General features: G+C 33.4%; 1 protein-coding gene across 1 annotated transcript; it reads left to right on the top strand.

Moving 5' to 3' along the window:
* Positions 1–3747: 3747 nt before the first annotated feature.
* On the top strand, positions 3748–18321 carry LOC120200845 (1,4-alpha-glucan-branching enzyme 2-2, chloroplastic/amyloplastic-like). Its single transcript, XM_039201594.1, has 22 exons — positions 3748–3992; positions 4860–5014; positions 5418–5674; positions 6349–6447; positions 7016–7058; positions 7197–7256; positions 8133–8213; positions 9272–9388; positions 9893–9976; positions 11425–11546; positions 11726–11845; positions 14082–14211; positions 14318–14428; positions 14628–14756; positions 15513–15616; positions 15727–15871; positions 16092–16239; positions 16356–16456; positions 16672–16749; positions 16929–17084; positions 17252–17326; positions 17757–18321. The coding sequence occupies exons 1-22, from the start codon at positions 3863–3865 to the stop codon at positions 17952–17954; spliced, it is 2643 nt and encodes an 880-aa protein (XP_039057525.1). The 5' UTR covers positions 3748–3862; the 3' UTR covers positions 17955–18321.
* Positions 18322–18774: the final 453 nt, after the last annotated feature.

The following is an 18774-nucleotide window of genomic DNA, read 5'->3' on the forward strand; positions in this document are numbered from 1 at the left end:
AATGACTAATATGAGAATTTTTGAAATTTTGGGGATCAATTTAGGAAAATTGAAAAGTTCAAGGACTTAAATAGGAATATTTCAGTAGTGGATTAAATTGTAATTATGAAAAGATTGAAAGGGTATTATGTTTTTTTCTTTTAAAAGATATTTCCCCTTAAATAAGAGTGAAACATGTGGGAAGAGAGCTATCTAGAAGCTTTCTTCTTCTTTTTACTTTCCTCTTCTTCACGTGGGCTCTAGCTACAAAGGTAAGTTGGATTTTTATTGTTGATTTCTTGAATTTTTAAGTGGGTTTTGATTCTTTGGGTACTAAATAAGCTTAAGGAAAGCTTATATGGGATTTAGACAATAAGATGAATGTATTAAGAAGGAATTTGTAAAATGAGTTTTAAGATGAATTGTTGAGATGGAGTGGTTTTTAGAGTTTGAATAAGATTTTTGACTTGTCAGGGGTTTAATTAAGAAGTTAGAAGTAATAGAAATGAATTTAGAACACATGGTAAAATTGGTGAAATTCTTTAATTCAAGAATTATGGTTAGTTATGAAAGATAATGAAGTGTTATGATTTTTAAAGAGGGTTTGTATGTATATGGATGCGTTTTAAGGCACAAGGAAAAAGTTAACAAGTAGAATTTGGAGGTAAGTGTTTAATTTTTGGGCTTGAAAATGGAAATCTGGGCAAGGGGTAATGGTACCTGTTGAGTAGGTACTGATACCTCAAGATAATTTATGAGGAAGTGATGCATGGGGTATCGGTACCTGTATGAACAATATTGATACCCTGTGGTAGAGGTATCGATACCTATGTGGAGGGTATCGATAAATGGGGAACATCGAAGTTAATTTTGGTATCGGTATCTGGGTAGGGTATCAGTACCCTAACCTAGAGGTATCAGTACCTTGAGGGTGGTACCGATACCCTCTAAGTTTGAAAAGTTATAATTGGAGTTTTATTTGGTTTATATTGATATGAATCGTATCAAGTAATTCGAATCTCGACATTCATTAAATTTCGTATTCGTGTAGATATCGATCGGAAGCAAAGTTCGGATAGGTCGTCAGAGTAAGATTCGTAAGAGAATAAGAGATTGATAGTGTACATCGAGACCCAGGTGAGTACATGATATTAAGTGTACGTTATGTTTAAAGAATTAAGACTTGTGATGAGTCTAATTCCGATATTAGGTGATATGAGTACCAGAACGTAAACATGTAGTGATATGGTACTGGATGTATATGAGTAAATGTATATGTATAATTGTTGAATACATCTTTATATGTGAACCATGTAAATGGATGTATATGTGATAATAGGTTATGCAATCATAAGAGATAAGATATATGATAAAAGATATGTGAAAGGGATATATTTGAATACATGTCTATATAAATACAAGAAAAATGTGATATGATTTATATGTGTCTCTATTCGAATGTTAAATGAATTATGTGAACATATGCTTATGAGGTAAGACCCATGACTATGAATTATGTGAACATATGCTTATGAGATAAGACCCATGACTATGAGCTATGTGAAAAAGAATACAAGTAAATGCGAGAAGCTATGTAATATGCGAATGTGAATTTCATGGAAATATGCTACGTGAAAGTAAACTATGTGCTTATGTGAATATGTGAACTGATATAAAAGATAATGTCCATGTCATGTGTTATGAGAGCTATAGGTATAGTTGGCATGCCAAGAGTCAATAGTTCTACGTGGTCCTTTGGGACATATGTGATATGTAGTCCTTCGGGACATAATGGTCCTTTGGGACAATTTCTACGCGCCCCTAATGGGATTTATACGAGTTGTGGTGACAACATTGCGCACAACCTCAATGAACTCATAGACCTTAAGTTCTCAAAAGTTTACATGGGCTAAACAAAGAAATAACATAAGGAAATCTTGTATGATATTGTATGTTTTGTTTGTGAAAGATATCGTAGAAAGTACTTCAAAGGTTAAGATCAAATTATATGCTCTAAATGGATTAATGATAGTGATAATGACAATAATGTGATTAGAATAATGATGATATGTGTACATGTATATAATTGGTTATATGAATTGATGTATGATGTTTGTATTATATTATGATAGGAATTGTGAAATATTAATGCATTATTGAGTATATAGAAATGTTAAGTATATATATATATATACATATATGATTATATGATATCAAGAAATTAGAGGTAATAATATAAGCAATGATAAGTATATTAATGATGATTTATGTATGGACACAAGCATTGTATTGCATGATAAGGGCACACATTTGTTAATTCGTTATATTTCTATTATGTATTTACATGCCTCAATAAGTCTATAATTTAACGTGTAAGTGTCTTACACGTAGGTGTTGATAAGCAAAGGATCAAGCTTAAGACCAGCGGAGTAGCATATCTCCACTCGAAGATCAGATCAGAAATATATTTTATAAAGTATGTCTTGTTATGTAATTTAGTATGTTGGCATGTAAACAAGTCAGTAGTTATGTATGCTCTGATGGAGTTTGATAATGTTTTGAACATGTTTTTGTAAAAGAATAACTTTATAGAAGGAAAGTTTTAAATTTTCTATGGTTTTTTTATTATAAAAGTACATGTTTTGAATAGTCAACGTGACACCTCAGATTCGTATTCGGGTCGGATATGGGTTGGGGGTGTTACAAAACAAATCAAACGAACATGAATAAATGTATGTTCATGTTCGTTCATTTAGTTTTAGTCGAACAAACGAACGAAATTTCTTATTCGCATTCATTCGTTAAGGAATGTAGCTTGTTCATGTTCGTTAGTTAAAATTATAAACGAACATAAAACTAATTAGGTTTGTATTTAAGAAAAGTTTATTTCTTTTCAAATAATTTTAAAGTTTATATATTTTTTAATTGATTTGGGTATTTTTTATTTAGGTCTAAAATTAATTGGATTTTAAAATATTAATGAGTTTAAGGTTAAAATTTATTAGGTCTTAATATTTTAAACAAGTTTGGAGATTGAGGTGAATATAAACGAACGAGCATAAGTGAACAGATTATCAAACGTTCACGAACGTAAATAACGAACTAGCCATTTGTTCGTGTTCGTGTATTTAATCAAACGAACATAAAATATGGTTCATACTCGTTCGTTTAATAAATAGAAGAACATAAACGAATTTCCCGCCGAACGATTAGAGAATGATTCACTGAATGTTCGGTTCGTTTATAGGCCTATTCATAATCTTTCTTAATCATTGACAACGCACATACACTTTACAAATATAAAGTATCTAAAGAAATTATTTTTATTTTATTTTTCTTAAAAGCATACAAATATATATTTTTACATAATTCTTATAATTCTAAGATGATAAAAGTTGGGTAGCCAAAAAAGGGAAGGTTTTCATTTCATACAAATGAAAAAGTACCTTTTCCTTGTAATAATGAAGTTTATTTGGAAAAAGATAAATAAAGAAAATAGCATCCGTTCCTTTCTCATATCTTCTTCTTCCAGTGAAGCAGAGTCCACGTGGCGGGTCCATGTGTGTCAACCTGATGAATAGATCAATCAAGAGTTGGACGGTGGAGAATGAGTTGTGGACGGGTCCCATATGCCAAATCTATCAGCCACACCCATCCCTATACAACTTACACATCACACGTAGCACTACTTATTTCATTTAGTAATTTACTTGGAAATATAAAATAAAATAAAAAATCTACATTTTTCCTTCTCTTTCATTCACGCTACTCTCGGTGGGCTTTGGAACTTTAAGTGGCGAGAAATCTTCCTTTCTTCTTTCTTCTGGATCTGTAATTAATTTATTTTTCAAACAGAAAATTAAACAAAAGTTGAGACGAAGTAATGGTTTACAGTGTACCTGGATTACGTTTGCCTTCTGCTCCTTTGGTTTACCGGTCCAGCCAGTCTGGCTTCAATGGCTCTAGTAGAAGTAGCAGTTTCTCTCTTTTGTTGAAGAAGAATCAGACTTCACGTATTCCTCCTCTTTATACTTTTTTTTAATAGTTTTTCCTCTCGTGTATTTTTTTCCAGAAAATTTGTTTCTTCTTTTTCTTCCTCATATATTTTTATTTGATTTGATTTGATTTATAAACCTTATTGATGAAATAGTTTTTTTTTGTTAGCGTTAGCAAAATTAATTGCTCAAAATACGATGCTTTGATATATATATATATACACACACACACACACACACATTAAGTGAGATTTGAAAGAGTTGAAGTATTAGTATGGTCCTGTTGGAAATGCTGAAGCGAATTGTTTCCAAAAACGACCTCGTATTCTTTATGAGGTTTAGCATTCAAAATATTTATAGTATATTAATAGTTAACTATTCTTTGATTTACATATGGTAGTTTGTGTGTTATTGGCGGTATTATTGAATTAAAAAAAGGTGGATTGTTGGCGAACTGATCAGCCTGGTTCAGAACATTACCGCTGTAAAAAAGTTGCAATGAAGAAGTTTCTGTTTTTTTTTTAAATGAAGAAGTAATACTTTTAAACCGAGGGAAGGTTAGTTTAAAGGTGGGATTGGAATTTTGAAAAGGATGACAGAAGTGAAATGGCGGAAAATAAGATCTATACTTTTGAATATGTTATGGGTGTATTTAATTTGATCCATTATCAGCTTGTTCGAAAGTCATAGTTGGATCATTCCTTTTATTTTTGAGCATATGAATATAATTGCTGTTTCTGATTCCTCTTCTTCTCTAAGGAAGATTGATTCCTAATTTGCCTGTATAATTTTAGTATTGTCAAAAGAATTCTCTATGGATGATGACTGCTTTCATGGTAATTTGATGTCTGTTGTGTAGAAAACTGATTTGATGCTTGCTTGTAGGGAAGATCTTTGCGCAAAACTCTTCGTATGATTCGGATTCCTCACCCTTAACTGTTGCATCCAAGAAAGTGCTTGTTCCTGGTGATCAGGATGATGGTTCATCATCCTTTACAGATGAATTGGAAAGCCCTAGCACTATTTCAGATAATCCACAGGTTTGCTAATATTTTTGCAGATTGTATATTTTTATGCATGAAAATGTTTAATTATAGTTTTAAACTGTGTGCAGTTGAATTTTCTAGAATGCATGTATAGGGGCAAATTGAAAATTGAAGTTTGAGATGGTGTTGATGTCAATCAAGCTTGTTGGTTCTCTAAAAAAGTTTTGACTTATTATTGAAAAAATGAAATCTTGTGGTTCTAAATCTGAACTATGTTGTTTTTGGAAGAACAATTATCGTAGAATATAAATGAAATAAAATGCTGTGGAAGAAGGACATGGAGTGTTATGTTCTCAGTTTTTATCTTTGAACTTCTGTTGGTTACAGGTAACTAATTTTAAAAATAAAAATAAATACTCGACTATATCTTTCTCATCTCTTTATGATTTTGTTATAGGTATTTCATGATGTAGATAGTAGAGAAATGGAAGACAATAAGAAGACCGAGGCTGAGGAACAAGAATCTGTTCCATCTAGCCCTGCAAGTAGTGTTGAAAAGGCTCATGCTGAGGAGTTGTCTGCCCCTTCAAACCAGAAAGTAAGCATTGAGAAAAGTGAAGCGAAGCCAAGATCCATTCCCCCTCCCGGCACAGGACAGAGAATATATGAAATAGATCCATCACTGTCGGGTTTCCGTCAACATCTTGATTACCGGTGAGATAATCCTTTATCGCTTACTTTCTGTATGTATCATGCGATAATTTGATTTCAGATGTTGAGTCTCCTCTGGCCTTCATAAGATGGCTGCAGGTTTTAGTCCTCTAGTTTGTTGGAATGCTTTGGTTATCTTGTTTTTCCATTGCTTGTACACTGTGTTTTCTTATTTGCATTGTGCCAGATTTGTGGTGGTCTTTGGAGGTCCTTACTGGTATCTGCATAGGAACTTGGTGAATAATCTGTATTTGCATGTCTCCTACTTGCAGTTAGTATTTACTCTAGGTTTTGAGTAGACTTGAAAGAGCATTCACAGTTTGTTACTTTTGTGTTTGTTTTCGTTGTTTAGGGCCATGTGGCAGTTTCCTATTCCTATTATTCTTTTGTTTAACTAGATTCTATCTGGTCCCCCCACCTTCTGAGGGTGGTAGAAAAATTGAATCATATATTGATTTTGAAGTGTATTGGTATTATCCAGCTGGCTTAAATCGATGTGTACAAGCTGTTAATGGTATTTGTGTATTCAAACACCAAGGAGAGGATTATATTTTGTGCTGGAAAGTGATCCAAAAACATTTTAAACTTACTTCTACTTTAATGTTCTATATACTGAATTGAATTTGTTAGAAACTTCATCAAGATTTGATTACCCTGTACATTTTGCCCAATTACAGGTATGCACAATACAAAAGAATTCGTGAGGAAATTGATAAGTATGAAGGAGGTTTAGAGGTGTTTTCTCGTGGCTACGAGAAGCTTGGCTTCACACTCAGGTTAGCTTTCTTCCCATATCTGGTTGTTAGCATGGTCTTGTCCGGTAGTTGTAGTGTTGCATATTTTTGTTGCTTTGTCCCATGGTTGCATGTCATTTCTTTTTGTATTTTACCCTTTCCGGTTCAAATAAACAATTTTCATTAATAAAATTAGTGTTGGAATATTCTTGTAATTACTTTTTTGGAACATTTTCGATTATTTACCATTACTTTTATATGTTTATAATTCAGACAGTTTAATCTAAAAAAGAAGTTCCTTGATGCTCAAGAATATGAGTAAATATTTGATTCATTGGTGCAAGTGAGAAATGAGATTCTATCACAGCCCATAAAATTAGTCCTTTGACTCCTTTCTCTATTGTCATTTTTATCTTTATTATTTATTTATTTATTTATGAATATCTTTCTATGTTTATTTTATGGTTTCTTTGTATCACATTGCTTATGACAATCTTGTTAACTTCAATATTCATTGAAAATGTCATTCGTTGTTCACATTTTGTGCATCAGAAATCATTTTCATTCGTTGATGTTGCTCTTTCTGATCATAATTTCATCTGGCTCTCAGTGAGACGGGAATAACTTACAGGGAGTGGGCACCAGGAGCTAAGGTTTGTTATGGATCCTTTTAACAATTTGAGATTTAACCATAGATTTTAATATATTGTTGACTTCCATCCTATCAGAAAAGTCTTATTTAACTTTTTGATGTTGTTTTCTTCTCAATTTCATTGCATTTTCTTTTTCAGTCAGCAGCACTAATTGGAGATTTTAATAATTGGAACCCTAATGCTGATGTTATGAACCGGGTATGTTATGCTTTCTTCTGTACGAATCCAATGTTGCGTGTCCATGACTTGTTAATTGATATTTTCCATGTCTTGATGAACTGTTCTACCATTGATGGATTACTTAACAGAAAGTATAGTGGAGTACTTAAAAATTGAACATTAGTAAGTGCACCTAAAAGTTATTTTCTTTGACTGCTCAGTGAATTGTCTTCTCCTAATACATGTCATACATTATGCAGTTAACAATAGTATTGGTGCTTCAGAGATCTCAATATATCAGTAATATAGTACTTCCGTTTTGAGCAGCCCTCTTGCAAATTTACTGATGAATGCTGCATCATTTGTGTTGCTTTTAATGAGCTACTGTTCCCCTACTTCAGCTCTCTGACATTGATTGATGTTATTTAAGATTTATCATGTATGCCTTGAGAAATTGTTCTATTTGCAATGTCATCTTTTCACGAGTCCAAGTTTTCATATATATTCTCTACATGTTCACGCTGAAGGAAGTTAAAACTCATTTAAGCTTGGGTTTTTCAAAATACTCAGCTTAATCTTAGATCTGAACATTAAAATCTTTTTGTTTGTGTGAGGAGCCAACGATTAGTACTGTTTGATATTATTCAAAGCTTGAAATTGAAAATTTAAAACATTAACGCTATCAAAGTTTATGTAATGAAGTAAAAGAGTTAGCTTGTCTGTATAACAATTAATTGTATCAGCAGATTCACGTACTTAATGGATGCAGTCCCAATTGTAAAAAGGACGGTGACTGTGTTCTAAGGGCTTAGTAAGCCATGTTGACTTACATTGATTGTGATCTCTTTCCAAATTTACATGCTGCTTTTATTTTCCATTAAATGTTCAATTCAAAAATATTAATTTTTTTGACAGAATGAATTTGGTGTCTGGGAGATCTTTTTGCCTAACAATGCTGATGGTTCACCACCAATTCCTCATGGTTCTCGAGTGAAGGTAAATTCCCTGTGGATGAATATCAAGTTCGCTTTTGAAAGTTGGCACCTTTGCCTTCGGTTGCTACTTGTTTATTATTCCTTTTTCCTATTTTTGATATCAGAGAAAACAGAACCTATAGAAATTGCATCTCTTTCCTTGTACTTCAGCAATGTCTTTATTTAGCCTTTTGATCATAACCTGTGGACCTGGAACCTTGAAGTATGACTTGGTTTTCTATATTGATCCTATTGCATGTCTAATTGGCAGATATCTCCATTGAATTTAAAAATTGTTTTGTTCTAACAACCTTCTCTAGAATTCATGCCACAAAGCTGTGCTACTAAACTAGTTAGAAAGCTAAAATGTTTTCCTTCTTTTTTAACTAATCAAGAATATTTTAATTGTAGAAATAATTTCTAATATAATAAGAATTTGTTATGTAATTTGGAGATAAATAGGGCATTAGAGAAGGCTAGTTGTTGAGTTTGATAGAAGATCAGTTCTACATATCTAATTTGCAACGTTTTCTGTGGCTGGATTGTTACAACAACCCTTGCAAGTTTGCTTCACTAAACAAAATTTATCTATGCCCGTCATGTACTTATGGTTGTTTGCATTGATCAAAACTCCAATGTAGCCGAGATGTTTTAGAATCTTAAAATATGCACACTGTTTGCTGGTACTAATGATTTAAGCTCTTCTTGTTGTAGGATTGCGTATAGAACTGTTTCTGGAAATCTAAAATCAATCAAAGAACTTACTGCAGGATTAATCTTCTGAAACTTTGGCAGAACAAATAAAATATAGAAAAATACCATATAATTATCTGCCTGTCAGCATTTAAAGTGTTTTCTGTGCTGGCATTTATGTATTTTATGGTTGATCTCCAAGTCAAATAAAATTATTCAAGGTAGCTTGGTTCAAATCGAACTAATTCCCACCTAAAAGAAGAGAAAGAAAAGACAGACAAAGAAGGAAAATCATCCTTTTGCATCTGGACTGTTGAGATCATGTCAACACCATTGATTTAAAGCTCCTTTCAATTCTATTTTAACTTTTTGACCATATAATTGTAGATTCGTATGGAAACTCCATCTGGGATTAAGGATTCCATTCCGGCTTGGATCAAGTTCTCTGTTCAAGCACCAGGTGAAATCCCATACAATGGAATATACTATGATCCGCCAGAAGAGGTATTGTTACTGTTTGTTTGATCTTTAGAATTTGGTGGAAACATAAGATGACTATTCTTTCCTAACTATAAGTTGCTTAAATATTTGGTACTTGAGTAAAATAGGAAGTACCAACTAATGTTTCGATGATCTTAAATTGACTGATTGTTTGTGAAGATGCATGGACATAAGCACACATGCACACAAATATGACTACATAAACGCAATGATTTTTTATTCATCTTAGATTAAGTATGCAATGAGGTTGGATCAATGAATCTCTTCCTTTGTAACCTTAATGTTTAGACTAATTCCCTCTATAAAACCTTTTAAGAAAATTTCAGTTGGTTCACTTTAATATATAAGTCAGTTTCTGAATTACATTCTTCAGTTTCTGAATTACATTCTTTCTGTTCCAGTTTAATCACTGCATAGCATGATCAACTTAGCTCAGTCTGTTCTGTTATATGTTTCTTATCACAAATATTTGTACTCTTATTAATAATGATGTTTCTATTGTGACAGGAAAAGTATGTATTCAAGCACCCTCAGCCAATAAGACCCAAATCACTTAGAATTTATGAGTCCCATGTTGGAATGAGTAGTCCGGTATCTCTCTTTTCCCTTGCATGTAGAAAATTTTTAGTCAATCCTTGTATGTGCTTAATTGCATATGGTTTATTTGATCTTAAAGTAGGACCATAAGTTCATAGAGTTCTTTGTTGAATGCTTTAATCTGTGGAATCATATTTTATATTCCATTTCTTTCCAGACTTGCTACAAACAAGTGTTCCTCCTAGGCATTAGTACTGAAAGCAGAGCATTAGTTTTTTTATGAAAATTCATTTTACAGGAAAATCATCTTAGTTCATATTTAGATCATCAATTTTCCTCTAATATAGAAAAGGAAGAAAGGAAAGGAACATTTTAAACATGCATTGAACATGATAAAGAGTATCAAATAGTATAGCTGTATCAAAATGCAAGTAAATTTCTGAATGAAGCTGTTAGTTCCATCCTGTTTCCTGATGGAGAATGGCCTCTATTGGAGAGAAGACTCTGTGAATTAAGTTTACCATAAAAAATCTATATAGTTTTGCATGACCTACTTTTGGTGTTCTTTGCTTAAATGAAATTTTGTTGTCCTTTGATTTGGATTTTACTAATTATGTATTACTTTAGTAAGTGATTATAAAGGCAAATGCCTAATAGCTAGTGACTTGGATCTCTGCTAGCTGCTTTTTCTAGAAACGTCTTACATAGAAGTTGCAAATAAATGAAATATAAATTGGTTGGATTGCTTTTAATTGGGATTTTATACCCGCATGGAAATCCCATTAAGAATTTTGAATTTGCAATTAACCAAAATTTATCAGTATTTCACATCTTGTCCTTATGATAATCAGGTTTTCAACTAAGGTTTAAAGAGGCCTTTATTTCTCTTGAAGAAGGGGCTAGAGTCACAAGGTCCTAGGATATGGTATTACAAGATTATAGTTTTAAGAGCTTGCTCTGTAAAAATTTCTGAAGTCTTATTGTTCTAAGTTGTTAGCAGCGAAAAGACAATCAGGGTTCTCAAATGTAGGAAATAACCTTGCATTCGTTTTTTAAGTACACATGGGTTTTTTTACATGTGAGGGTGCAAACCTTAAATCTCAACCCTATTTAAAGAGTTAAAACAGCCACCAGGCAAAACCTGGGTTGTTATGGAAAAGGCCAGAAATTACAATATAGTATGTTTTAAGATGTTTGCTTTTACAAAAGTAGATTCATACTACTAATCCTTATCCTTTGTTTAGGTAGTTCCATTCTGTTGGTTGTTCACGTTTGATTTTGCGTCAATCAACTTTTAGCAGTATGTGTGATGTTTTGCTATGTGATAATGGTATTTGCATATAATATAGGACTATCATGATAGTATATAATATGACTAACATGCTAAAAGGTAATTTTCATGCATACCATCAATATCATCCATATAAAATTTGTTGCACAAAGACCTTTGATCTTTTTTTTTCTATGTTGCATTTCACTTGGTATTATCAACTCTGATGCAGGAGCCAATTATTAACACATATGCCAACTTTAGAGATGAGGTTCTTCCCCGTATTAAAAGGCTTGGGTACAATGCTGTTCAGATCATGGCTATTCAAGAGCACTCATATTATGCTAGCTTTGGGTATTACCTCTGTCATAATATTAACTCAAGTCCATTTGTTGCTGTTTATGTTTGTAAGCTTGTAAACTTGTTCCAACTGCTATTTTGTGGATACAAGCAGGTATATTTTCAGAATTTGGTTTTCATTGATGGAAACTAATGTCTTCTACCTGTAACAAGTTGCATTTAATATGTTGCAGGTATCATGTGACAAACTTCTTTGCACCTAGCAGCCGCTTTGGAACGCCAGATGATCTTAAGTCGCTGATAGATAGGGCTCATGAGTTGGGGATACTTGTTCTTATGGACATTGTGCACAGGTAACAGTTAGATATCCGTGTACAAAAAGTGAAAAGTTAAAAACTTACTCATGGTTTTCCTGTTTTGTCTCTATGATCATTTTTCCAATAGACTTGACGCAAATGTGGCTATGAGAATTTAGGCTCTTGTTGGTAATCAGTCTTGCTTTTTAGTTTCTGTAGTTGCTTTTTCTTGGCTATAAAGTTGCTAAAAATAATTCTAAACAAGAGAAAGCAAAGTTGTAACTGATTGAGTAAATATGATTGATAGAATCCTATGAACTTTATAATATAATTGTCCACTGTCAGCTTGTTGCAAAAGCAGTTGTTTACTACGAGCCTCAGTTCATTTTTATTATATGGTTAAATTTACTAATTTGTTTTCTCATCTACCTTTGTATCTGTGAGAGGTTAAGAAATTGAGGGAATAAAAAAAAGAAGAAATTGATAGAAGACGAATTTTTCTAATCAAAATTCTCATTGAAAAATAAAAAACACAACCTGTTTTTATAGGCTATGGATTACAACTTAGAGCCCTATTAGGTTTCTTTTCTTCCTTATTTTTCTCCTAAACTTTATCTTATCTATTAAGAAAGTTATCCTAATCGTACAATATAAATAAATTATAAATAAATCAAACTTTTATATGCTAAAATAAATTAAACTTCCAAGTGAAATAAAATTCCTAATTGTTTGTAATATCTACACTCCTCAAGATGGGGTGTATATGTGATATAATCCCGGCTTAGACTTAAATCCATCAAAGTTAGCTTTTGGAAGGGTTTTAGGAAGAATGTCGGCAAGTTGCATTTGAGTAGGAATGTAACTCAATTAAACAACTCTATTTTTAACTGTCTGAAATAAAGTGGTTGTCAATCTTTACATGCTTTTTTGTGTCATGATGGATAGTATTTTTGGCAATGCGTATAGCTGATTGATTCACTTTTCACCTTAAAATAGTCCTTAGAATCATCCTTAATTGTCTTTGGATTCATATTCCTTCACAAATTCTTGAGGCAAGAGCTTAAACTTCAGACTCTGCAATGCTTCTTGAAACTATAGATTGTTTTTTGCTTCTCTATATAACAAGGCTGCCCCAAACAGTTGAGCAATAGCCAGTGGTTGATCTTACGGTTAGCTCTTCAACCCAACTTGTATCATTATAACCTTCTACCTCACGGTTTTCACTCCTTTTAAAGTGTAAATCGTGACCTAGTATCATCTTTAGGTATCTTAGGATTCAGTTTACAGCCTCTAGATGCTCTTCTCGTGGATCATTTGTATGCTAGCTGACAATACTCACTGAAAATGCAACATCTAGTCTTGTGTGTGAAAGATAGATTAGTTTGCCCACTAGTCTTTGATACTTCACTTTGTCAACCGATACTCCTTCATTCTCCCTTAAATTTAGGTTGGATCCATGAGAGTTTCTGTTGGTTTGCACCCAAGCATTCAATCTTGGTAAACAAGTTCAGGACATATTTTCTTTGAGAATTTGCAATTCCTGATTTAGATTGAGCAACCTCCATCCCTAGGAAGTATTTGAGAGCACCAGGGTCTTTGATTTTAAAGTCAACAGCAAGTCAACCTTTTAGCGTAATGATTTCTTCTGTGTCATCTCCTGTTATGAGGCAACAAGAATGGTCTTCTTATCTTTTGATGAGGCTTTCATGAACAAGGTGTGATATACTTAACATTGACTCTATTCATAAGTGACCACTGCTTTGATAAACCTATCAAACTATGTAGGAGGAGATTGTTTTAGACCATAAAGTGATTTCTTTGGTTTGCACACTCTGAAGCCATTAACATGACTTTCTAAGCTTGGAGGTATCTCCATGTAGACTTCTTCAAGATCCCCATTTAAAGATGCAATTTTTATGTCTAGTTGATATAAAGGCCACTCTTCATTGATTGTCAATGACAAGAATATTTGTATTGTGTCTAGTTTGGCAATAGGAGCAAATGTCTCCTGGTAATTAATCCTATATGATCTAGTGAATCACTTTGTCACCAGTCTAACTTTGAACCTTTCAACATTTCTATTTGCTTCGTATTTGACAGTTAATATCCACTTGCAAGTTAACTAGTTAGAGTCCTACTAGGAGTGATACCAACTGTTACAGACTAATTAGGACACTAGCTTCTAAATACACATGGAAACTATCTACAATATAAATAAATTAGACTTCTAACTGAAATAAAATTCCTAATTGTCGGGTATTTCTACAGTGTCTAACATATTTTATGATTACAGCCATGCTTCAAATAATACGTTAGATGGATTGAACATGTTCGATGGAACTGATGCTCATTACTTCCACTCGGGGTCAAGGGGTCACCACTGGATGTGGGATTCTCGCCTTTTTAATTATGCAAGTTGGGAGGTATGTACTTCTACTTGAACTTTTATTAACAAATAGATTTTTGAAAGATTTTGGCTTCCTCCAATTTAATTGTGTGTAAATGTTATTCTTTTAATTGTTGCTTTAGGTACTAAGGTTTCTTCTTTCAAATGCAAGATGGTGGCTGGAGGAATATAAGTTTGATGGGTACAGATTTGATGGTGTGACTTCAATGATGTACACCCATCATGGTCTGCAGGTATTATATTTGAGTGAATTTGAGATTATCCATTGGTGTTATATAATAAGTTACTCGTATATTCAGAATTTAACTGCCCAGGTTTAGGTTCTTGCAAGTATTGAAGCATCATTCTTCTGTTCTTTTGCTTAACAAATTTTTCCTTGAGGACCAAAGGGTGCGTGTGTCCCTAACATTTGTTTTCCTGAACTTTCTGCAGGTAGCATTTACTGGAAATTACAATGAATACTTCGGATTTGCCACTGATGTAGATGCTGTTGTTTATCTAATGCTGGTTAATGATATGATTCATGGGCTATATCCTGAGGCTGTCACCATTGGTGAAGATGTATGTTCTGTAACTCTTCTTAGAATCATCTTGAGCATTCTTCGTCTTTTAAGATTTATCTATTCCTGAATTCTGATGTTCAATTTAAGCCATCTGTGTCTTATACAGCAACATTTTTACCACTGGACCCATTGCTTTAATGGGTTTCGAGACACTTTTGCGTGTTCGATGTGGTTATAGGAATAGAAATGGTTTTGAAAAAGTTTGCACGGATTTACTTTTCCATGCATGGCCTGCCAAACTTTATTATGCATGTTCTTGCTCATTCTTTCCCACTTTATGCATCAATTGAATTGAATGCAATGAAGAAGTAGATTAGTTGCGGGTAATTAAGTAAATTTGATACTGTAGTGTGAACTGAAGAGTAGTTAAATTTCTTGATGCAGTTATTGTAGACCAAGAATTATGGAAACATTATAACAAAAGATGCCTAAATTGAAATTCCCGAAACACTAGAACAGGAGGAACAATAATTTCTAGAAATCGTAAATGTCCTTGTTTCACAAATTTCATCTTTTCTCCAAAAACTATTCACCTAAAAAGCTACAAGAACAACCAATCATAACTTTTGTTTTACCCTATGGAAATATTAGCATTAATTTGTTAGGAATGTTCAGTTGGCAGCCAACTGTAGTAACTTTTAGTCAACAAATAAAGGAATAACACCGAGAGGAAATTGTTACAAAGATGTGCAATTCTTGAGGTGAATGTCGATATGCTTTATCTTCTTTATTCTAATCATTGTGTGTGCTACAGGTAAGTGGAATGCCTACTTTCTGCATTCCTGTCCAAGATGGTGGTGTGGGATTTGATTACCGTCTTCACATGGCCATTGCTGATAAATGGATTGAGATTCTTAAGTGTGTTATATGTCCAATTTAAAACTTTTTACTTTGTGATGACCTTTAATTCACTGTCTTGTGAGATATTTGATAACTAAATGTTCTTTTTGCCTTGTTATGCCATATAGGAAGAGAGATGAAGACTGGAAAATGGGTGACATTATTCACACACTCACCAACAGGAGGTGGATGGAAAAGTGTGTTGCTTATGCTGAAAGTCATGACCAAGCTCTAGTTGGTGACAAAACAATAGCATTCTGGTTGATGGATAAGGTTAAACATGTTTTTACTTATATTATGCTGAAGAGTATTACATACTTTGAAAGATAACTGGCTATAGGAGATGTTTTTATTAGTATTTTCTTTCCTTGATCTTTAGCCATTAGAAATTTGCAATTATATTGGCTTTTGCTAAGTTATATATATTAAAAAAGAGGGTCAAATTGGCTTTATAATCTTCAATATTGTTAACTTCAAAATTCTATTTTTGCAGGATATGTATGATTTTATGGCTCTAGATAGACCAAGTACTCCACTTATAGATCGTGGGATAGCATTACACAAAATGATTAGGCTTATTACAATGGGACTAGGTGGAGAAGGATATTTGAATTTCATGGGAAATGAATTTGGACATCCTGGTAAGGGTCCAATGGATGCAAATCTTCCCTTCATTCTTTATAATAGAATTGTGGAAATTGGTGGTTCTTGAATGCTGTGCTCTAGCCTATAATTTCTCCATTGTTCTTTTCTTTAGAGTGGATTGATTTTCCAAGGGGTGAGCAGCATCTTCCTAGTGGGGCAGTAATCCCCGGGAATAATTACAGTTATGATAAATGCCGACGGAGGTTTGATCTCGTAAGTTTCCATTTAGTTCATATTTTGCTTGTATTACAGCTTGTTAAAACTTCTATAGCTACGTGATTTTATTTTCATATAGGGACTGGAAGAATTGTATGCATTTGTATTTTATTATCACCAATCAAATGTACAAGGGTATAAATGCATGTCTCTGCTTTGTCTCTGAGTTAGCATGTGTCAATGCATTGATATATTTGGTTATATGCACATAGGGGGATGCTGACTATCTGAGGTATCGTGGGATGCAAGAATTTGACCAGGCAATGCAGCATCTCGAAGAAAAATATGGTGTAAGTATTGCTGGTGCTTTACTGTTTTGATGTTATATACTCCATGTTAATCATTGGTCATTTACCATCACCTGTTTCACACAATTGGATTTATCCAAATCAAATAGGGTAGCCTGGAGACTCGATAAGCTTTTCTTTCTACTTGGTTAAAATGATGCATGGCTGACATTTTTATTCAGTTCATGACTTCTGAGCACCAATATATCTCACGGAAGGATGAAGGAGATAGGATTATTGTCTTTGAAAGAGGCAACCTGGTTTTCGTGTTCAACTTCCATTGGCATAAGAGCTACTTTGACTACCGGGTGGGCTGCTTAAAGCCTGGAAAGTACAAGGTATGATGTTTTGTGGGTTCATAAGTTTGAAACTCAAAAGAATTTGCATGTCTTTTGTTATCCCACCTTACTCCAGTTACTATTCATATCCATGGATCATTCATTTTGTATCCAGTAGGTTTAAGCTATTTGCCATGCAATGGCTAATATTTCCCCCCCTCTTCCAGATTGTATTGGATTCAGATGATCCATTATTTGGAGGCTTCAATAGGCTTAACCATACTGCTGAATACTTCAGCTCTGTAAGTAAATTCTCTGGAGATACTTCTATGTGATAATTGATAAATATCAAAATTGCCCATGGACTTCGATCAAGTGTGCAATGTGATAGGTGAACTTTAATTCGGTGCAATTTTATGCATGAAATTTTGATTTTGATTCAAGTGGGCACATTTTAAAGAACAGATAATTCGACTTATTTGCTCACTGGATAAACATGATTGTTTGTATTTACTTGCCTAAAATAGTGTCACGTCGATAACAATGCTATTGGTTTATAGATTCTGTATCAAAATCAAAATCCATGTATGTAATTGCACCAAATAGAAGTTCAACTTACCACATTACGTAATGAAACAAAATTCATGTATAGTTTTGAGTTTTTTCTCTATTTTTATTTCTGAATTCTTTACTCTTATATACCATTGCCTATCCCAATGGGGCCTTATCCAGGAAGGATGGTATGATGACCTGCCTCGTTCGTTCTTGGTGTATTCACCTTCTAGAACAGCAGTGGTTTACGCACTAGTTGAAGATGATGAACCAGAATTAGTTGACAAATTGGAACCTGTTGAAAATCTGAAAACTGTTGAAGCAGCAGTGGAACCTGGGAAAGAACCTGATGAAGAATCAGAACATTTAGAAAGCTAAACTTTTCTGGATCGCAGAAGCTTGTGTTATCGACCTATCGAAGTCTTGTTGAAAAGCTGTCACACTGAATGAGGTAATTTTTGCTTAAAAATAACGTAGATATATAATTCCGTGATCAGGAGCCTGGGAGATGAAAATGATCACAAGTAAAAACTCCATCGAATGCCGAGCATACAAGCGAAAATTCGAAGCAGTAGGCAATTCTTTGATGAGCCACGAAGTCTATTTTCTAGAAGAAAAATTAATCGTGCTTGTAAATGCTTCCCCGTTTTATATTTCAAGCTATAAGATGCCTGATCCGGCTGAATGCGAGGCTAGAACTGAATTCCTTTCAAGCAATAAGGCATCGACAGAATAATTTAATAAATACAATCTCACTGTAGTAGTTCTTTCATTTTATGTATTCTGATAGTTGTGAAGGTCCAGAAGCATTCCCTGCTCGGAAAACCCATTATAAATATGTCAATGAAGATAGGGCCACTGAATAATAGAATGATACGATCGAGGTCAAAAACTACTAGAATAACAAAATGGAAGAGCATAGAAGGCAGAAGCAGAAAGGTGAAAGAACATTACCACATATCATTAATTATTTTGGTGAGCAAATGATTGGAATTTTGTTAGAATTGAATCGGAATTAAATTACATAATCAGATATTTAAAAAAAGACGATCAATCCTTTGGGTACTCGAGTCCTACCTCGTCAAATATCAAAATGAATACAAAACACCATGATCATCCCTGATCAAATATAAACTTATGATATTCCTTAGATATTGATTTATCTAATTAGTAAAATGGATAGCTCTAATTAACACTT

This window comes from Hibiscus syriacus, unplaced genomic scaffold (genome assembly GCF_006381635.1).
Source record: "Hibiscus syriacus cultivar Baekdansim isolate YM2019G1 unplaced genomic scaffold, ASM638163v2 tig00006570_pilon, whole genome shotgun sequence".
NCBI classification, from domain to species: Eukaryota; Viridiplantae; Streptophyta; class Magnoliopsida; order Malvales; family Malvaceae; genus Hibiscus; species Hibiscus syriacus.